The 20,585-nt window shown below is 46.5% G+C and overlaps 1 protein-coding gene across 3 annotated transcripts in view; it reads right to left on the reverse strand.

Annotated features, from left to right (window-relative positions):
- LOC102463174 (cilia- and flagella-associated protein 337-like) overlaps positions 1-20,585 on the reverse strand; it is an 81,362-nt gene that overhangs the window by 36,082 nt on the left and 24,695 nt on the right. For all 3 annotated transcript variants that reach the window (XM_075903989.1, XM_075903990.1, XM_075903991.1), the window contains 5 exons: positions 14,695-14,859; positions 13,438-13,587; positions 13,011-13,195; positions 9,868-10,007; positions 1,870-2,015 (listed from right to left, as the gene is read on the reverse strand). In XM_075903989.1, coding sequence (XP_075760104.1) covers positions 1,870-2,015; positions 9,868-10,007; positions 13,011-13,195; positions 13,438-13,587; positions 14,695-14,859 — 786 coding nt within the window. The remainder of the gene's footprint in view (positions 1-1,869; positions 2,016-9,867; positions 10,008-13,010; positions 13,196-13,437; positions 13,588-14,694; positions 14,860-20,585) is intronic.

Here is a 20,585-nt window from a genome sequence, read left to right on the forward strand (position 1 = left end):
GTGTGTGTGCAGGTGTGTGAGAGTGGGAGAAAGAAAGCTGAGGGTTCTTAAACACAAAGGGTGCGGCTAGACTACACCTCTCTGTCAACAGAGAGATGTAGATCAGGCACGTCAATATTGCTAACGAAGCAGGGATTTAAATATCCCGCACCTCATTAGCATGAACATGACCTCCGCTTTTTTTTTTTAAATGGAGCCTTTTTTTTTTTTTTTTTTTTTTAAAGGCAGTCTAGATACGGATCTGTCAAAAATAAACCCTTTTTTGACAGATCCTGTATTCCTCAAAAAATGAGGTTTACCAGAATCTGTCGAAAAAGGGTTTATTTTTGATAGATCTGCATCTAGACTGCCGTTTTTTCCTCGAAAAAGCTCCGTTTTGAAAAAATCGGCGGCCATGTGTATGCTAATGAAACACGGGATATTTAAATCCCTGCTTCATTAGCAATTTCGATGTGCCTAATCTACATCTCTCTGTCGACAGAGAGGTGTAGTCTAGAAGTAGCCAACGGGAGTTGCTGGTAACTCAATGAATCACCCCAGTAGTAAGCAGGATCCCTACTTCAAAGATGATTTATTGTGAATTGACACGGTACGGTTGGGATGGCGAGTCTGTGCAAACCCAGAGGACAAAGTGTTCCCTTCCCTAAGAATCCGAACACCTACATCAAACAGATAACACAGGACACATCAGACAGGCAGCCACATTTCCAATGATGCAGATATTTGTACAGCTCCAGTGTAACAATTCCATGAGCACCAAAAACACTTGTTCTGCTCCACACCAAGGCTACGCAGAACTTTTCAGCATCTGTGCGACTGTTGACAGCATATCCGTCTTCCTGGAATTAAAAGCTCAGGCCTTTGCCAGCAGCTGCCTAGGTGAATCTCTGCAATCTGTGAGCAGCGTTGTGCCTATGACAAACAGCTGCACAAGTCTGGTCCTATCCAACAGTGCACACACCCAGGCATGCATGCACCCGCCTGTTTATAACAACCTAATCGGTGCTTGTTGAGTTATCATGGAACGACCTGAGCAGAGAAGGTAAAAGCAGAGATTGACCCAAATCATAACATTTAGATCTGGATTCTGCCCCAGCACTGGGGATTGCGTTCAGCGATTTTAGGCCCATAGCTAGTTTTGAAGAGACTTTTAGGGCATTTAGCTCACAAAGAATGGCAGTTCCAAGAATAAAGGGGGGAATGGATGGATTAAAATGGATAATAGACACTCAGGAAGTACGGATTGCACCTTTAGAAACTGGGACTCTCTGGTCTGGCCAGAGAGTCCCAGCGCACTGCAGGGGTTGGGGGCAAGAGCTGGGAGCCCAGTGCTATGTAAGGGAGAAGGAGGGTGCCAGGAGCTCAGCTCATTGTGGGGGGGGAAAGGCAGGAGCCTGGCACTTAGATCAGCTGGGCTGGGGGGGAGGGGAGCAGAGAAGGTCGGAACATGGCCCAGATGGACTGCAGAGGTGGGGTGGGAAGCCAGGCATGCACAATTCAGCTGGGCCGCTGGGGGAGCCAATAAGCCCGGTGGGATGGCAGGGGGTGGGGCCAGCTGCAGGGGGTCAGAAATGACCTCCCCTGGTCCACCAAAATTCCTCATCTGGGACCAGTCAGGTCCCGAGGGCGCTGGACCACGGAGGTCCAGCCTGTAGCTATTCAAGTTTGCCTGATGCCTGACAGAGACAGTACAAGAAACCTGATGTTCTCTTGCCCCAAGAAGAAAGCTCTGAACAAGTGCAGCACCATGGGTATGAGCTCACTAGGGATAATTAGACAATAAATAACACAAATGAACATGGCAACCCGGTGAACTGCTGTGCCCTTATATCACAAGGCTACTTCCATATACTGAGAATGAAGATTTACCTGAGATCTGGGAGACAGCCCGTAATCGGCAATATCCCAAACCCGGATGAATCCACATGTGTCTCCAGACACAAGCACACTGTTGGTTAGATTGGTTGACAGTCCAGTCACAGAGGCATCCTCTTTAGCTGGGGCATAATAAAAGCCTGAAACAACACAAGGGGCAGAAGGGTAACATTTCCCCAAGTGCTTAAGTGAGTTAGGAGCCTAGGTCCCATTTTTTTAAAAGAGGCAGAGGCACATAGGGATGTAAACACCGTTGATTTCGAGGAGACTCAGACATCTCCTGAGATTGGGAACCCCCTGGGGCGGGCACCATCTTTTTGTTCTGTGTTTCCATAGCACCACGCACAGTGGGACCCTGGGCATGACTAGGGCTCCTGGGCTCTGAGGTAATACAAATAAATTATAAGTGCCTAAGGCCCATATGCTCAAAGGTATTTAGGCACCTAACTCCCATTTATTTCCTAAGTCTCCCACAGGGCCGCCAATGGGAGAGGGAGGGGCAAAGGGGACAGTTACCCTGGGGCTTGGGACTCCAGGTTGATACCATGGCAACAGCAGTGGCCAAAGCCCCAGCCATATTAAAACATCACTGGAGCCATGGATGCTACTGAGGGCTGGCTGGGGGCAGCTAGCCCTAGCTCCACCCCTTCTGATATAGGCCCCTCCCCTTGTGGCGGGGGCTAGAGCTGCATTTCCCTCCTCCCCCGCCCCACATTGTCCAGGGCCCACTGAAGTCTGTTGAAGCAAAATGCAGGACAATGTAGCACTTTAAAGACTAACAAGATGGTTTATTAGATGATGAGCTTTCGTGGGCCAGACCCACTTCCTCAGATCAAATAGTGGAAGAAAGTAGTCACAACCATATATACCAAAGGATACAATTAAAAAAATGAACAAATATGAAAAGGACAAATCACATTGCAGAACAGAAGGGGGATGCGGGGGGGTGGGAAGGGGGAGGAAGGAAGGTAAGTGTCTGTGAATTGCTGATATTAAAGGTAGGGAGAGTGGGATGTTTGTGAGTTAATGGTATTACAGGTGATAATTGGGGAAACTGTCTTGGTAATGGGTGAGAAAGTTCAAAGACTTGTTAAGTCCTTGTTGGCAAGTGTCGAATTTTAACATGAATGACAGTTCAGAGGATTCCCTTTCAAGTGCAGATGTAAAAGGTCTTTGTAGCAGAATGCAGGTGGCTAAGTCATTTAGAGAGTGTCCTTTCTGGTTAAAGTGGCAAGAAACTGTTTTCTCTTTGTGATCTTGTCTGATATCTGTTTTGTGGGCATTAATCCTTTGGCGAAGTGTCTGAGATGTTTGTCCAATGTACATAGCAGACGGACACTTTCGGCACATGATAGCTTAGATTATATTTCTGGATGTGCAGGAATATGTGTTCTTGATCTTATAACTCACTTGGTTAGGTCCAATAATGGTATCAGCAGAATGAATATGTGGACAAAGCTGGCAACGGGGTTTGTTGCAAGGGAAGGTACCAGGGTTGGTATTAGTGTGGTATGTCCTGTGGTGGTTGGTAAGAATCATCTTGAGGTTAGGTGGTTGTCTATAGGAGACTATGGGTCTGTCTCCCAGAGCCTCTTTGAGTATGGTATCCTGTTCCAATATAGGCTGTAGTTTATTGATAATGTGTTGGACAGGTTTAAGTTGGGGGTTGTAGGTGATGACAAGTGGTGTTCTATTGTTGGTTTTCTTGGGTCTGTCTTGAAGTAGATGGTTTCTAGGTATTCGTCTGGCTCTTTCAATTTGCTTTTTTGTTTCTCTGGGTGGGTAGTTGAGATTTATAAATGCTTGGTAGAGATCCTGAAGCTTCTGGTCTCTGTCAGTGGGGTTAGAGCAGATGCGGTTGTATCGAAGGGCTTGGCTATAGACGATGGATCGTGTGGTGTGTTCTGGATGGGAGCTGGATGCATGTAGGTAACTGTATGAGTCGGTGGGTTTTCTGTAGAGAGTGGTGTCTAATTTTCCATTGTTGATTTGTACGGTGGTGTCCAGGAAGTGGATCTCTCGTGTAGAATGGTCCAGGCTGAGGTTGATGGTGGGGTGTAGGTTGTTGAAATCTCTGTGGAATATCTCCAGTGTTTCTTGGCCATGTGTCCAGATCATAAAGATGTCATCGATGTACCGTAGGTAGAGGAGGGGTGAAAGGGGACGGGAGTTGAGGAAACGTTGTTCTAGGTCAGCCATAAAGATGTTAGCATACTGTGGGGCCATGCGTGTACCCATGGCTGTGCCGCTGATCTGGAGGTATAAGTTGTTCTCAAACTGGAAATAATTGTGGGTGAGAACAAAGTTACATAGGTCTGCTATCAGGTTGGCAGTAGTGTCCTCTGGGATAGTGTTTCTAATTGCTTGTAATCCGTCTTCATGTGGGATGTTGGTATATAGAGCTTCTACATCCATGGTGGCAAGGATGGTATTATTGGGGAGGTTATCGATGTTTTGTAGTTTCCTTAGGAAGTCAGTAGTGTCTCAGAGATAGCTGGGGGTATTGGTTACGAAGGGTTTGAGAAGAGTGTCTACATAGCTGGATAGACCAGTAGTGAGCGTGCCAATACCAGAGATGATGGGACGTCCGGGGTGCCCAGGTTTATGGATCTTGGGAAGTAGATAGAACAATCCTGGTCGGGGGTCAGAAGGTGATTCTGTGAGGATTTGTTCCCGAGTAGCTGTGGGGAGGCTGTGTGAAGTCTGTTGCCAGCCCTAATCCTCTGTAACTCATTTAAATGGGACTTAGTCATTTTTGAAAATCGTATCCTAACTCTTCTAGGAAGTCAGTCCGGTTCAAAGAACATGTACTATTGCTTTTTAAAAATTCCTCATCTGTGATATTAGGATCATTTAGAATATTTAACACAGCAAGAGATATTGAAATCTGCTTCCACGAGCACCAGTAATGCTGGTTTTTAATTTCTGAGCTCCTTTCAGCATGAACAATGAAACGGGCCAGTCAGTTTCACCTCCCTTGCTGGTTGCTGTTGTTAGCTTCACTTTTTTGATGCCCGTGCACAGGTAAAATGTGACAATGCTTGGGTTGCAATTTAAGACAGCAGGAGAACATGATATAGCGCGCCCCAAAACCAGCCTCCATTCAACGTCCCAAAATTAATTACAAATGTATGGATCTTAATTTTTTTAGTGGAAAAAAAAAATCTAAATTTGGAGCCTAACGGGCCTTGAAGAAATAACATGGTCCTGCCATAGACTATCCTATTACAAGGACAGCTGCCTTTTGAAAGTGGCTTTGTTAGGTAGATCTTCAGCAATAGTTTGTTATAAAGAGGATTCCTATGTGCTTGTACAGACAGAAATTTGTCACCCTCTATTCAAGACAGTCACCTCTGGGTTGGAATCTGTCAGCCATTCTGTGCCAAAAACACTGGGTAATAGTTCTTGTTGTTGAATATTTCCTTCGGTTGAAATGTTAGAATTTTTTGGGAAGCAGTTATTCATGTTGGAATTTGGCACTGTGTGTGAGACCCTCTCCAAAGTGGCCAAGATACCCCGGGGTAGGACGCTCACCTGAGATGTGAGAGACATGGATGTGGAGCAGGCACTCAAATCGGGGTCACCAATACACCAAGTGAAGATCCAAATGTTTGGGCTATGGATTCTCTCTCTCTTTTTGTCCCAATGAATATTTAATTACTTATACTAAGTGGAACAGCTCTAGAAGGAATTCTGTTTAGACAGTTGGACTCTCTGGTGTGGTTGGGACACATGGCTAGTTTGTTGGAGATGCAAGTGAATGTCCGAATCACTGAGCTATTGGCTGTTTGGGGGATTTTCTCTCTCTCTCTTTGTGAAACATTTCTAAAGTCCTCACTTTTGTATGGATATGGAATGAAAATAAATTCAGAAACCTCAACATTGTTCATGGAAGGAAGTTCAGCATCTTGTACGGCATCTTATGGAGGTTCCTCAAAATCAGTGCCTACTTTCAAAATATTGGCCTGAGCTTGCATCCTCTTCACAGCTCAGAGGTGCGATTTCCAATGCAGGTGGATATGACCTGCACCAGCTCTGCTTGAGATAGTGCCCAAAAATCACACTTCAGTCGCAGGGAGTTGCCCAAGGAAGTACCCAGTGGATTGGGTGGGACTGTATGGGTATGTCTACACTTGTATCCTCTTTCAAGACAGGGATGCAAATGAAGACATTCAAAATTGCAAATGAAGCTGGGATTTAAATATCCCACGGTTCATTTGCATATTCGTGTTATGGCGCTATTTCGAAATAGCGCTATTTTGAAACAACAGATGCTGTTAAGACGCGGTTATTTCAACAGAAAACCCTTCTCTCGAAATAACTGGTAAACATCATTGTATGAGGAATAAGGGTTATTTTGAGAGAAGGGTTTTCTCTCGAAATAACCGCGTCTTAACAGCGTCTGTTATTTCGAAATAGTGCCATAATGCGAATATGCAAATGAAGCGCGGGCTATTTAAATCCTGGCTTCATTTGCAATTTCAAATGTCTTCATTTGCATCCCTCTCTCGAAAGAGGGTGCAAGTGTAGACATACCCATACTTGGGCAGCTACCCAGAGTGTCTCTGTAGCCACACCACTGATAGGCTCTATAAATTGAGCAGAGCTGCATGGGTATGTCTATCTATGGCTGTCTGCCTGTGGAATCACACCTCCCAGACACTATGTAGATGTGCCCTTAGTATCTTTGGGCAAAATCCTGATCCTACTGAAGTCAATTGGAGTTTTGCCATTATCTTCAATGGGGCCAGGATTTCGCCCTTTTGCAAGTCCTTTGACTCACTGTTATTGGTTGTTGACACAGATGGAAATTCCTCACTTGCCATGGGTTTCATTTTCAGGGACAGCTCACCGTGTACAAATGCAGCCCACTTGCACCCCATGAACACCGCGCTCCCTTTTCTGCTGAGCTAAAACGATCTCTTGTAGTGAGTGTGGCTGGGCACTAAATGATCCTTCTTTGGTTTTTGTGCATGGGAATTTCTTGTACATTTCCTAAGTTTGGCGCAATGCTTGCACTTTGGTTTTCATTTTTGTAGTTTATTCTTTCCTCCGCAGAGATACTGAAGTGAGGCATTGAAAAAAAACAAACTCAGCCCTACCCAGCGTAACCCCTATCATTGGGAAAAACATTTCCCAAGAGAAAGGGTTTAAATATCCCGTTTTCAAAGCTGGCCTCATGGAATGTTTGGAAGCTTTTCTATTTAGTTAGCATTTTGGTTTTTGTAAATAACTTAGATACCTTTCCAATTTTGCTTAGTGCCAATTCCAATAACTGTAACATTGTGTTATAGGAAGGAGCGAGAATAAATATGATGCATCAGATAGGTCAGATACATCCCTGTTCTTACATCAGGGAAGAGTTGGCTCTTTGGGCCAAATCCTTGTTCCAGTGAGGCTGATGGATGTTGCCAAAGTGAGGAGGAGTCCTGTGGCACCTTATAGACTAAGGCCGTGTCCAGACTCAGGGTTTTTTTTGGGAAAAGTAGCCTTTTCCCGAAAAAACTTCCCCTGCGTCCAGACTCAAGCCGCGTTCTTTCGAAATTATTTCGAAAGAACGCGGCTTTTCTTTCGATGGCGGTAAACCTCGTTTCACGAGGAAGAACGCCTTCCTTCGAAAGTTCCTCTTTTGAAGGAAGGCGTTCTTCAATGTAAAGAGGCCGTCTTCGAAAGAGAGCATCCAGACTCGCTGGGTGCTCTCTTTCGAAAAAGCGGATTTCTCTTTCGAAAGATCCGCCTGCAGTCTAGACGCAATCTTTTGAAAGAGGCTCTTTCGAAAGATGCTTTCGAAAGAGCCTCTTTCGAAAGAAGCCTGCAGTCTAGACATAGCCTGAGGGAATGTCTAGACTGCATCCCTCTGTCGGCAGAGGGATGCAGATTAGCCAGGTCGACATTGCAAATGAAGCGGGGATTTAAATATCCTGTGCTTAATTTGCATTAAAAAATGGCCACGGTTTTTGCCGACATCACTTTGTCGGCAAAAAGAGGCAGTCTAGAGGGGGATCTGTTGAGAAAGAAAGCCTTTTTCGACAGATCCTGTAAATCTCCTTGCAGGAGGCATAAGGAATCTGTCAAAAAAGGCTTTCTTTCTCGACAGATCCCCCTCTGACTGCCTCTTTTTGGCCGACAAAGTGCTGAGTCTGCAAAAACTGCAGCCATTTTTTTAAGCAAATTAAGCACAGGATATTTAAATCCCCGCTTCATTTGCAATGTCAATCTGCCTAATCTGTATCCCTCTGCCGACAGAGGGATGCAGTCTAGACACACCCTAACAGATTTATTGGAGCATAAGCTTTCGTGGGCAAAGACCCACTTCGTCAGATGGATGTTGTGCTTTTAATTCCAAAGGGACCAGGATTTGGTTCAATAACCTCATAAGTCTCTCCTTGGAGAGACAATTCTCAGAACAACAGAGCAGTTAAAGATCAGAACACACCGGTGAACACGGATCCGTTTAATTCCAATCCAGTTTTCGCTGTCAGGTGCCAGCAGCAAGCAAGCCCTTTAACAATAAGCTATAGCTACATTAGCACTTTTGTCAATATAACTTGTGTCGCTGACGGGTGTGAAAAAACACCCCCACCGAGTGAGAAGTTACACCAACAGACCTGCTGGTATGAACAGCTCTCTCCTGCCGACATAGCCGCTGCCGCTCATTAGGGATGTTTCATTAAGTCAGGGGTGGGCAATAAAAAAAGGGCAGCCCTCCAGGATTAATCCATGGCAGGCCGCTGCCACTATATTTACCTGCACGTCTGTGCTGGTACTGGGCAATCACAGTTCTCATTGGCCACAGATTGCTGTTCCTGGCCAATGGGAGTGGCAGGAAGCAGCTTGGACCAGGACGCCCCTTCCTGCCACTCCAATTAGCTGCAAATGGCAATCTGTGGCCAATGAGAGCTGTGATCGCCCAATACCTGGAGAGGTGCAGGTACATTCAGTGAGGGCCTGCCAGGGGCTAACCCTGTGTATTCTACGTAGCTGGAGTTGCGTACTTTAAGCCAAGCTTCCAGGTCTAGTGTAGACCTGGCTTGAGTGCTACAGTAGTACAGCTTCACTGGCGTCATTGTGCTGCTATGGCACTGTGGCTACATCTACATTGCACTTTCTTGCGCAAGAACATATGCAAATGAGGCACGGCAATGAATATTTGCATACTTCATGAGCCGCCACTTTTGCGCAAGAGCCATTCCGCCGCTTATTTTGAGGTAGAACAGCTCTTGTGCAAGAGGGGGCTTTTGCGCAAGAAGGAGCAGTATAGACTGCTTCTTCTTGTGCAAAAGCCCCTTGAACAAAAATGACAGCTCATTCAGTATGCAAATGAGGCACGACAATATTCATCACCGCCCCTCATTTGCCTATGTTCTTGCACAAGAAAGTGCAATGTAGACGTAGCCTGTAAGTGTAGACAAGCCCTCAGTTACGATTAGCTTAGGCAAAGGCTGAATAGGTGACTAACCAAAGCAACACATTGCAGGGCAACACCAAGACCCCAGACACCTGGAAACTAATTTTCCAGCAGGGAGAGACCACCAGGTGCATACATTCCCAAAATCCATTTACAGAGAACAGGCTGCAGAAGAAGCCAGATAGCTGGAAGACTCTGTCCTCCTGGACTCCTGACTGTGGGGTGCAGGAGAAGAACAGTGACCTCCCTTTTCTAACCTAGGTTGGGCATAAGATGGGGATGGAAGAGGAATAGTGTGAGATCCAGGATGAATTACTTCAGGTTAGATGGAGGTTTCTCCCTTGTTTCGCTAGCACCAAAGCAAGCGTTTTTCTGCAACAGTCTCATGGGCTGTTGGCCATGAACCACGAGGCCTGAAGGAGACATACATCTCCTCATCTCTAGCGAGGCAGCAATGAGCCCTCAACAACGGTTCCCCACTGATGTTAACTCCCACTGACTTTGGTGAGCCAGGAGTTCTCCAGAGGCCTCCAAGATCTAAACGTCTCGCTGAAGTTACGATGACTTTCACGGGTACGTCTTACCAAATTCCCGTTCTTCTGCAAGGATACTCCACCAACGCAGGTTCCCGGCATCAGAGCTCACAAGGATTCCGCTCGCTTTTGAAACGCTGTCCATGGATCGATGCTGGAGAAACAGCAGTTTTTCCACCGGAGGATGTGGCCTAAAATTCAATGCAGATGATCAGACCATCCCCACCTCTTTATTTTCTTGAAAGTCCACCTAGCACATCAAAACGCCCAGCAATTTTTTATAAAGGGCTAGTTATTTCTATTGGAAAGGAGGAAGGCCTCCAACTATCAATTAGATTGCACTGGAAATACTAAGCTTTTCCTGTTGTTGCTTCCTTCACACAGACATAATTTAAAAAAAATCCCACACATTTATTTTTTATTTAACTCATGCCAATTTCTATAGGAGAACCCCCATATAAATAACTGCACTCATTTGCCATTAAACACCCAACAAAGCTTGAGCTATGGGCATCAGAGTGCTGGAAGCAAGAAGTCAAAAGTAGATCTGACCTAAGGCCCCGAGCCTGCACTGGGTAGCATGTGGGTGAACGGCTGTTCCCACAAAGAGCCTGACAGAAAGAAGTCAGTGAGACTCTGTAATATCTCAAGGGGCCCTGCCCATGTGGAGCTCATGGCAGGGATGAGGTCTAGTTGGGACAAATGTCAAAGTAGTTTTGCGGTGGCTCATGGTGAGGCGTTTCATATCATGTGGTGGATACGTTGCGTTTGGCTCCTTTTCAAAACCTTTGCAAAGGGTGTAATGCTTCTCGATGTCCCTTATCAGCCCAGTCGTATTTCATTATTGCACACACTGCTGGAAACACCAGCCCTGATCCAAAGTCCATTGAAGCAGATACATGTTTTCCCATTGACACCAGGGAACTCTGGACCAGGCCCGCAGCTAGATTCTTACAGTGAACCAGGGCAAGAATGGAAAATGGCGCGCTTGGGCTGTCCCGCTCCGGGCGTGCTCCGCGTCTTTGCTCCGGGTCTCCCAGGTCAGCAGACCAGGGAGACGGAGCAAAGCCGTGGAGGACTTGGGCGGTCCCGCCACTCCCATCTCCCTGGTCTGCTGGGGTGGGGTGCATCTAGTGCCCCCCCCAGCAGACCAGGCTTTTCTTGCCTACCCCTGGGGTAGAGCAGCTGGGGGCTGCTGGGTTGGTCCCGCAGAGCCACTCCGGACCAACCGGGCAGCACCCCAGCTGCTCTGCCCCAGGTGTCCTGATTCAGCCGCTGCTGGTCAGTTTCAGCAGTGGCTGAATCAGGACTCCTGGGGCAGAGCAGCTGGGGTGCTGCTGGGTTGCTCCAGTAGCCCGGAGGAGCCGCGCTACTGGAGCAACCCAGCAGCACCCCAGCTGCTCTGCCCCAGGCGTCCCCAAGTTAGCCGCTGCTGAAACTGACCAGCGGCTGACTACAGGAAGCCCGAGGCAGAGTTGCTCTGCCCCAGGCTTCCTGGAATCAGCTGCTGATCAGTTTCAGCAGCAGCTGACTTGGGGACGCCTGGGTTTCTTAAGTTGAATCTGTATGTAAGTCAGAACTGGCGTCCAGATTCAGCCGCGGTTAAAACTGATCAGTTTCAGCAGCGGCTGACGCCAGTTCTGACTTACATACAGATTCAACTTAAGAACAAACCTACAGTCCCTATCTTATACAGGCAGTCCCCGGGTTACGTACAACTTGTGCCCTGTGCCACTAAATCTCTAGGCGGTGGCTCAGAAACCAGGATCCCATGTAAATGGCCAAAGCCGCAAGCCCTTTAAATAGTGGTAGCAACCATGGGCGGCTGCCAGGCAACATGGTAGCAGTGGAGCTGGGAGCTGCAAGCCCTTTGCTGTGTTTTTAATTCAAAGCCTCCAGCCTCAGACAACTCTGGAGTGAAGCTAGTCCCCGGCCCCGCCCCTTCCATCCCAGGCCCTGCCCCTTTTGGGGGTCAGAATTACCACGTACCAAAATTCGTGAAGTGGCTCCCCCTGTGAAAATTATTTCCCACCTTTGCTGTAAACCATATACAGTAATTCCTCATTTAACACTATAGATATGCTTCAGAAAATGATCGTGTTAAGTGAAAACGTGTTATGTGGGGTCAATTTTCCCATTGAAAATAATGGAAAAAGTGGGGGTTGCATTTCAAGCGGTGGTGTCTGTTGGGACTGGGACATAAGGTTGGGGGAGAAAGGGGCCTGGGTTACAGCAGGGGGGGAGGTGTTTGGCTCTGGGGAAGGGAAGGGGAGGAGAGGGGAGGGGGATTGGGTTGCGAGTATGCCCCTGTGATGGGTCTGCCAGGCCCCGCACTGCGTCCGGTGAGGTTGGGTCGCTGGGGAATGGCGAGGTGAGTGGCGAACCCTCCGCCGCTTTGCAGGGAAGCGGGAGAAGTCCCGTGCAGTCACCGGCAACAGGCTGGCTGGGGAAATTGTGTTATTCTGGGGATGGTCGTGTAATTCAAAAAACGTCCCCTAAAAAGAAAATCGTGCTATCGCAAAAACGTGTTAAGCAGGCACGTGTTCAATGAGGAATTACTCTACTCTTAAAATTCTTGTTAGCGTCCATGTCTTGTAGGATTGGGCCCAATTTTCCCTCCATGGAGGGAGCTCCTTCAGTGGCGTGAATGGTCCTAGCTCCATTGAAATCAGCAATGCTATGACACTTCTACACCTGATGAGCAGCTGTGGATTTAAACATGCGGGCTGTCCGGGTGCTTACCCCGCTTTCACTATTCACATCTGCAGGCTCATGAGAAAGCTCTGCACAGAGATGGCCACTTTTCATCCTCCAAGCCCTTTGCAAACTTTCACAGTGCGTAGGGTGGTGCTTACTTTTTGCAGGACGGTCACAGACAGGGAGAGCACTGTAGGTTCTTTAGTGTAAAGCAGATGGTCCATAAATGTGTTTTTAATAAATAAAAATCAATGCCACTGCCACAGCACAGACCTAGCAGGTTAATCATGCTAAGGAAGATACCCAAGCAGGATGGTTGAGGGAAATGAGACCTCAACATTGTAAGCAGCAAGATCTCTTCTTTACATCCTTTTTGTTAGGGAAAAAAAAAGTAACGTGGGGAAATGACTCTGTAACCCCCCGAAAAGCATATTACTTCACCCGGTGCAGAGTATAATGAATAACTCATGGCACATCATTCCAAAAGAAAACGATACCTTTCGGGCTGAGCCTGTCGGAGGTAGAGACACACACTCTGCGATTCCACATCCCACACGAGAATTTCGCCATCGAAGCTGGCGGAAGCGAGGAGCCCAAGAGAAGGACAATAGTCCACTGTCAGGATGTCGTCTTTGTGCGGCTGCCCGCCTTTCCAAGAAGGATGCGCAGCAACGTAAAGGGCCTGCAAACAGGAAGAGGACTGAATAAAGCTCAGGTTTTACTCACTTGATTCATAAAACATACGGGGGCAAGTTCAGTGCTGATACAAGCAGGTGCGGTTTCTACTGACTTCATTGGGTTTTTTTACTCACTCACTCCAGCATCACTTTCACGAGTGTGACAGAAGGAGGGGTCTTGTTAGTTTAAATGCAATGAACAACCGGCACCCTGCTATTCCCATTCCATTCCTTCTCCTTTACGCACCCCAGGCTCACAGAAATCATAAAGGACGATTTTCTGATTCCATCCCACTGCGAGCAATGTTTGATCCTGCAAAGCTACAAGTCCCGTGACTTCAGTTTCTTCCACTATCTCCAGCTGGTGCAAATTATGGCCAGTCTGAATATTCCAGACCTGCTCAAAAGAAAAGGGATTTAGTTCTATCCACCCACAATAAAATCCACCCACGATAGCCTTATCTTTTCCAGCCCCTCACTAATGGGGCCTATTGTCAGAAGGAAAAGGAAAGGTTCAAAAGATGATCAATGAAACCCAAAACTAGGTTCCAGTCACAACTGAAAACTTCAGTAAAAGCTTATATATGATCCGAGATCAGAATACTGCAGCTGGGTCAATGTGATAATTGTCACACCATGTAGCGTCATCGGAGCTTTGCAATGGTTGTAATATATGCAGTACAAGGAACACAAGACTTGCTGTTTGTCCATATTTAAGGCCATTGTAGGGAACCGACAGCTTTTGACAATCTGACCCTGTGAGCATACGGTGGGCTTGCTGGAAAATGCGAAGGCTACGTCTACACTGCTCTCTCTTGTGCAACAAAATATGCAAATGAGGCAAAGCAGTGAATATTGCTGTGTCTCATTTGCATACTTAATGAACCGCCATTTTGCGCATGGGGCTTTTGCGCAAAAAGGAGCTGTCTACATGGCTCCTTTTTATGCAAAACCCCCCTCTTGCGCAAGAGTTGTTCTGCTGCTTTTTTTTGCGCAAGAAGGGGTTTTTGTGCAAAAAGGAGTTGTCTACACGCAAAAGCCCCTTGCGCAAAATGGCGGCTTATTAAGTATGCAAATGAGGCACAGCGATATTCACCGCTTTGCCTCATTTGCATATTTTTTTTGCGTGAGAGAGGGCAGTGTAGACGTAGGAGGTCTTTTGCTGACTCGGTGGGTCAGCTGGCTGATTAGCCCCATACAGAGGTAAGGGAGGTGAGGACATCAGGCTAGACTAGAGAGAGGACCTCAGGTGTGAGATGATCAGACCTTGGGGAGGAATCCGGGCAAGAGCCACACTCCTGAGATTTTGTGCTGAGTAGTTTTTGTGAATGCAGCAGTGGGACCACAGAAAAGGGGCGACCTTTTGATCTACTACAGCTTGAGTAGGCTGGGCTTCTGGCAAGGTGAAGGAATTATTCACTCCCAGCTCTGTAGTCTGGAAATGAAGAAAGGGGCAAAGGAATTTTTTCGCAAGAGCGGCCGTATTTTGTTTCACTGAACAAACCTTTATGGTCCCGTTCCTTGCTGCCGTGATGAGGCTGTGCTGGGAGCTGTCCAGGGCCATGCAGGTAATCTCTTCCTTCCCATGGGCATTGTTTATGAGGAGGTGCTTGGCTCCCGTCTCCGCATCCCACACAGCGACAGTGGAGTCGTCACATCCTGTCACCACCTGCCAGTAGAGAGAACATGGTTTGAAATGTTCCGGCTTTGTGTTGCGTTACATTTTGCTTAGAAGGAAAGCCTCAAGGAAAGGTGGGGAACAGCATCTCCATTTGGAACAGGGCTTCCTCTTCCTTGGATGGCACATCAGCCCACCAGATGATGCAGAAAAGCCAAATTCCCCACTTCAGGTCCCTCTCTAACCTAGACAGTGACTGGTTCTAGGCAGTTCTAGACTGTTCCATGTATATCCATTGAACTGAATCACTGAAATCACTCCCAATAAACACTTGAGTCAATTGGGGCCAGTGGAGGATTGTTCTCTACAATCTTCTCTCTCCAGTGCAGTGTCCAACTAATTATTCAATACCTGGGAGGGCTGACAGAATTGCCAGACGGGAGAGAGGGCACCTCCGTGCTCCCAAAAGGGGAGGAGTCTCAGGTAGGGTTGTCAGATAGTTTAACAAAAAATACCAAACATGGCAGGGAAAAAATTGGTAGAGAAAAAAAAACAACCCAACCACAGGGACCAAAGTTGTTGAGCAAAGTCATGGTGCCTTTAAATCCCCACATTCTCCCTGCCCCCACTAGACGCGGCAGGGGAAGAATGTCCCAAGCGGCCTTCCATCCGAGAAACACAGAAAATACCCGACATTTTACATGGTTTTTTTACCGGACAGAAGCCGCAAATCCTAGACTGTCTGGGCCAAATACCAGACACCTGGCAACCCTAGTCTCAGGCAGAAGTGGTAGGGCCGGGGTTAGAAGGATGGGGCTGTAGCTAGCCTCCCCGCCCCCACCTGCACTTCAGCATGGCTCAGAGTGTGCTGCACAGGGCTCTGGTGGCATTTTAAAGGGCCTTCACCATTGTGATAGCAGCAGCCAGGAGTCCTGGGGCCTTCTGAATCGCCAGGCCCTAGGGCAGTTGCCTCTTTTGCCCCTGCTCCATGGGCCGGCATATTTAATGCTGCAGGATGCTGATAAATGTGAAGAGGGTTCAGAAACAAGCCATAAGAGTGACTGGAAAACATGCCTTAGTGAAAGACTTAAGCAGCTTAGTCAGTTTAGCTTACCACTCGATTTTTCTTGTTAAACTGCCATGGAACACCCAAAATAATTTTCCGTGCCTGGCGTTTTGGTCATAAGCACTCCGTAGGACATATATTATCTATTACAGGTTGAACCTCCCTAATCTGGCAACATCCATGGTCCAACATGATGTTAGTTAGCCAGATGTCCACTTATCATAGAATACTAGGACTGGAAGGGACCTCGAGAGGTCATCAAGTCCAGTCCTCTGCCCTCATGGCAGGACCCAGTACTGTCTAGACCATCCCTGATAGACATTTATCCAACCTACTCTTAAATATCTCCAGAGATGGCGATTCCACAACCTCCCTGGGCAATTTATTCCAGTGTTTAACCACCCTGACAGTTAGGAACTTTTTCCTAATGTCCAACCTAAACCTCCATTGTGCAGTTTAAGCCCATTGCTTCTTGTTCTATCCTCAGAGGCCAGGAAGAACAAGTTTTCTCCTCCTCTTTGTGACTCCCTTTTAGATACCTGAAAACTGCTATCATGGGCACATGATCTCAATCTTCTCTTTTCCAAACTAAACAAGCCTAATTCTTTCAGTCTTTTTTCTTAGGTCATGTTCTCTAGACCTTTCATCATTCTTGTTGTTCTTCTCTGGACCTTCTCCAATTTCTCCACATCTTTCATGAAATGTCACATCATAGATGTGGCCAAGTTTCCTGTGGTCTCATAAAGTTTGTTTACATCCACCAGTCCTGGCTCTCAGTGTTCTGAGCTGTTATTTAGGTCCAATTTGCCCCTAAACATATTCTAAAAGCCCAGTAAGCAGTGGAAGCGTTGGTCATTCTGCTAGACAATATTGATCTCCTGTAGTCCAGGAAATCCTCCCATGAGCCCGCAAATTCTTTGGTTTAACACCCAGTTAGGTCATGAAGATGCCGGATTAGAGAGGTTCAACTTGTACTGAAGAACAAAAATCAGTAATAAGCAAGTCACATGTGGGACAATGCTGAGTGTGAAAGTGATGAGCATCCCAAAACCACTCAGAAAAGACTGGAGTCAGCCCATTCAAAATGCATGTGATTTATAAAGATCTCTGAAAGCAGACGTGTCAGGCTGGAAATGCGCTCTCTTTTGGCACTAGCACTGTTTGGAATTGTTGACTGATCTAAGATTATTTACGAATTTCTAGTTACCAACTTTAGGGTTGACAGATCCTGTGTCCCAGGATCAGGTCCGATAGTTAATTATTCTGTTCTATCACATTTGTTATTTCTATCCTACCCAGTTATTTGGTCTGGTCTCAACCAGTTATTTCGGGGTTTTCTAAGTGATGATGTACCTGCTCAGTTTGAGGGTTTTCCCTAATCCATAGAAAGTCATTCTTATCACCTATCTAGATGAAAGATCCTGAACCTAGAAAGTTGTCCTTTGCTGTCTGGGTGAAAGTTCTCAAACAGATGCATGCTAGCTTTGCCTTAGTGCGACATACATGATATGGCCTGTAAGTCCCTTGTGATACAACCAAACTGACAATATAAACCTACTGAAACTTATGTGCCCACAAAAGCTCATGATACCATCTACATGTTTTGTTAGTCTATAAAGTGCTACCAGACAATTTGTTTGCTGTTTTTTTATTATAATAAACATATAATCAAAACCATAAGGAAATAATAAATTTATATATTCATGGGTAAGCCAGCACATTAGCTATATAGGCTACAGAATGGGTTGAAATTTGGAGATCAAAGGGAGAGGAGGGCAGAGCTAAAGAGGGGCTTATTTGTGGCTGGGGAATATTAAAAAGCGAATGTGTTGCAGACAAATGGAAAGAAGTGAGGCTGACTGGCAAAATAAGAGGAAGATACATGGGATTGTGGCAGAGGATGGACATGGAATTTATTGAACAAGGCAGCTGGGCACCACACAACTAGCTGTGTGGTACGATGGTAAGGCAAGGAGTTTCTAACTTCACAGACGGGCTGTAGCCAGACAGGAACCCCCCCTTGTAACATCCATTTTTGCTTGCCTGGAGCATACAGGGCACACAGAGCAGAAGGCCCAGGCTGTGTGACCGTGACCAATTGTAAGCAGAGATAGGAGGGTGGTCAAACTAATTGTTGACCAAGAGGCTGTACATCATGTCCTTGACTTAACCCATATTGATACGAACACACAACCGTCCGCGGGGGGAGGAATCTCCCGCCCAACAAGAAAATCCGGCACTCCTAATTTAGCTATCTTCCTCTCTTACAAGTGTAAATTAACTTGAAACTTGCTTGTAAGAACTGGCGCCACAAAACGGACCAGTAGAATTTGGCCTCTTAGATAAGAAAGAGGATACGGGCCCTCAGGGGTATAAAGATGGGTCCAGCAGCATATTTTCTCTGAGTGTCAATCTACCATCTATCTGCTGGTCGGGTTAGGTGTTTGATCTCCCGAGGTTTCAGAGGGGACCTCGTATTCGTCTTTCCTAGGAATTGAGAGACCGGCCCTGGCCTGACACGCTGGAGTCGAGAGGCACAGAAAGGGGTAAAAATTGTACCTGGATGTGGTCCTTTGTTTAAGTATATATATACATAGTGTTAGAGCTCTTTAAAGATTAAGCTGTCACTTGGTACCATTATTTCTATTTTCTATCTTTACCTTTTTCCTGTAATCATTTTTAAGACCTATATATATATATATTTGCTAGCATTTAAGAAATAGAGCAATAGCCATTGTAACCATATGATTTATAAGCTTCTTTAATAAACCTGTAACTGTTTAAGCTTTAACCTGACTCCTTCAGTTGCTGTAATAGAACCAAGCACAATTTAAAAGAACTTCAGCCGGTCATAAAGGGACAGACATAGGGAGAGCTTGGGCGTTTGGATCTGTGTCACTCCCAGGTGACAAGATCCGTTGGGGCACCTTTTCAGCCTTTCCTAGGCTGCCCTCTGTGAAGGAACTTTGTGTTCTAGCAGCTAAAATCTAAGGTGTAATAAGCTCTTCCTATATAACGGGGCATCTGTTGGCCTGCTGGCCACCCTCTGCGACGGGACCCCGGTCCTAGCAGTAAAGACACAGATGTTAAACCTTTTCTCGGAAACATACACACACACACTGCCCTGACCGTCGGCTGACACGGGTGTAACGATGTCAAAGCTACTTAGTTACCCAAGTGCTTCACAGCCCAGCTTGGGAGGTGTTGGAGATTTCACCAAAGTCATGTTTCCTGAGCCAATGGGATTTTTTCAAACCTCGCAGCAAAGGCAAAGTGACAACAAATCGTTACTGGCAGACACTGGACATTAATACTTAGTCAGGGTTGGTTGAATATTCAAAGACACTGACTAAAAAGGGTTAATGTATTTGGCTTCCCAGCTCTTTCCTGCATTTCCTGGCAAGTGCTCTCCTTTGACATGGAAACAGATAGTGGAGCCAAACAGGGCGCAGGCCAAGCCAAACCACAACATGAACTCAGGCTTCCACGAAGGTGGAGGAGATTTAAAAGACTCATGGACTTGTTTTCTGGGTGAGTTAATGGCTGGAGTTGGTTGTTCTAACCTCGCCCTCCCTCTTTACTGCTGAAGGAATCCAGCCCCGAAACAAAGAAACTCTCTTCTTGTGGCTTCCGACAGTGATTCAGCACAAGTTCCAGGGCATGCAAACCTTGACTGTGCTTTTCCAGCTGGTTTGGGAAGCAGTCAAAGCAAGTGACTGACTAATGCGTGCCAGCTGCCCTGGGTGAGAAGCTCTGCTTCACCTTATTTGCACTCAGTGATTCCTAACGAGGGGCAGACAGGAGGGACACAAGTGCATAAACCCACTGCTGCATGGGTGAGGTCCACTAGCCCATCTAGTAACACTGAGACCACTTACAGCAGGGCTATTCAACTTTGGAAGCCCCAGGGGTCACAACGATACTCACAGCACATGCCACGGGGCACAACTTAAGTGTGGTTGCATATACATACAAATATATATATGCAAATATATGCAAATAGCTTATTTCACACAGACAGGCATAAAAACAAAAGTTAAGGCAAGACTACACAACACACAGGCCCCATTTAAGTCAGTTCTACTGATATTAATAAAATGCATATTGACCGATTTTCACCCATAGGACAGAACTTTTAATGAGCAATGACAGCCCAGGAATTTAACTAGTAAAACTCATACCAACAGGAGACCATTATATAGACTATTTTTTTGTTTTGGCTTCTGCCTGCGGGTTGCGTGTTGAGTAGCCCTGACTTACAGAGAGAAGAATGAGTCTGCTCTACAGCTATAGCTGAGAGCCAGCTGGCTTTTAGCTCATGCAATAGAGGCTCATGCACTAAGCTCCAGATGCCCCAGGTTCAATTCTGCCTGTTAGTGTTACACCTGCTCGGGGTCATGGAAACACAAAGAAACCAATGAACAATGTATAGCTGTTTCATCCCATTGTCCGGCTTACCAGCTTTAAAATAGGGCGATTTTATTACAGAATAAGACTCAACCCAAGTTCTGGCTTTTCTCCTTCCACAGCAACTCCGTGGAGAAATCTCTAAAGCCAGGGAAGGTTAGTTTTGCTCTTCTTCTGGTCTCAGAGCAAGGAGGAGGAGAATATGACTCCCTCAGTGTGCTCTCATTCTAACCTTTCAATCAAGCACTGAAAAGTCTGTTCCTCAGAAATATACCTCTCCAGAGGGGAACGGGGTGGAGGAGGA

The sequence above is a fragment of the Pelodiscus sinensis genome, chromosome 20 (genome assembly GCF_049634645.1).
Source record: "Pelodiscus sinensis isolate JC-2024 chromosome 20, ASM4963464v1, whole genome shotgun sequence".
Classification (NCBI taxonomy): Eukaryota; Metazoa; Chordata; order Testudines; family Trionychidae; genus Pelodiscus; species Pelodiscus sinensis.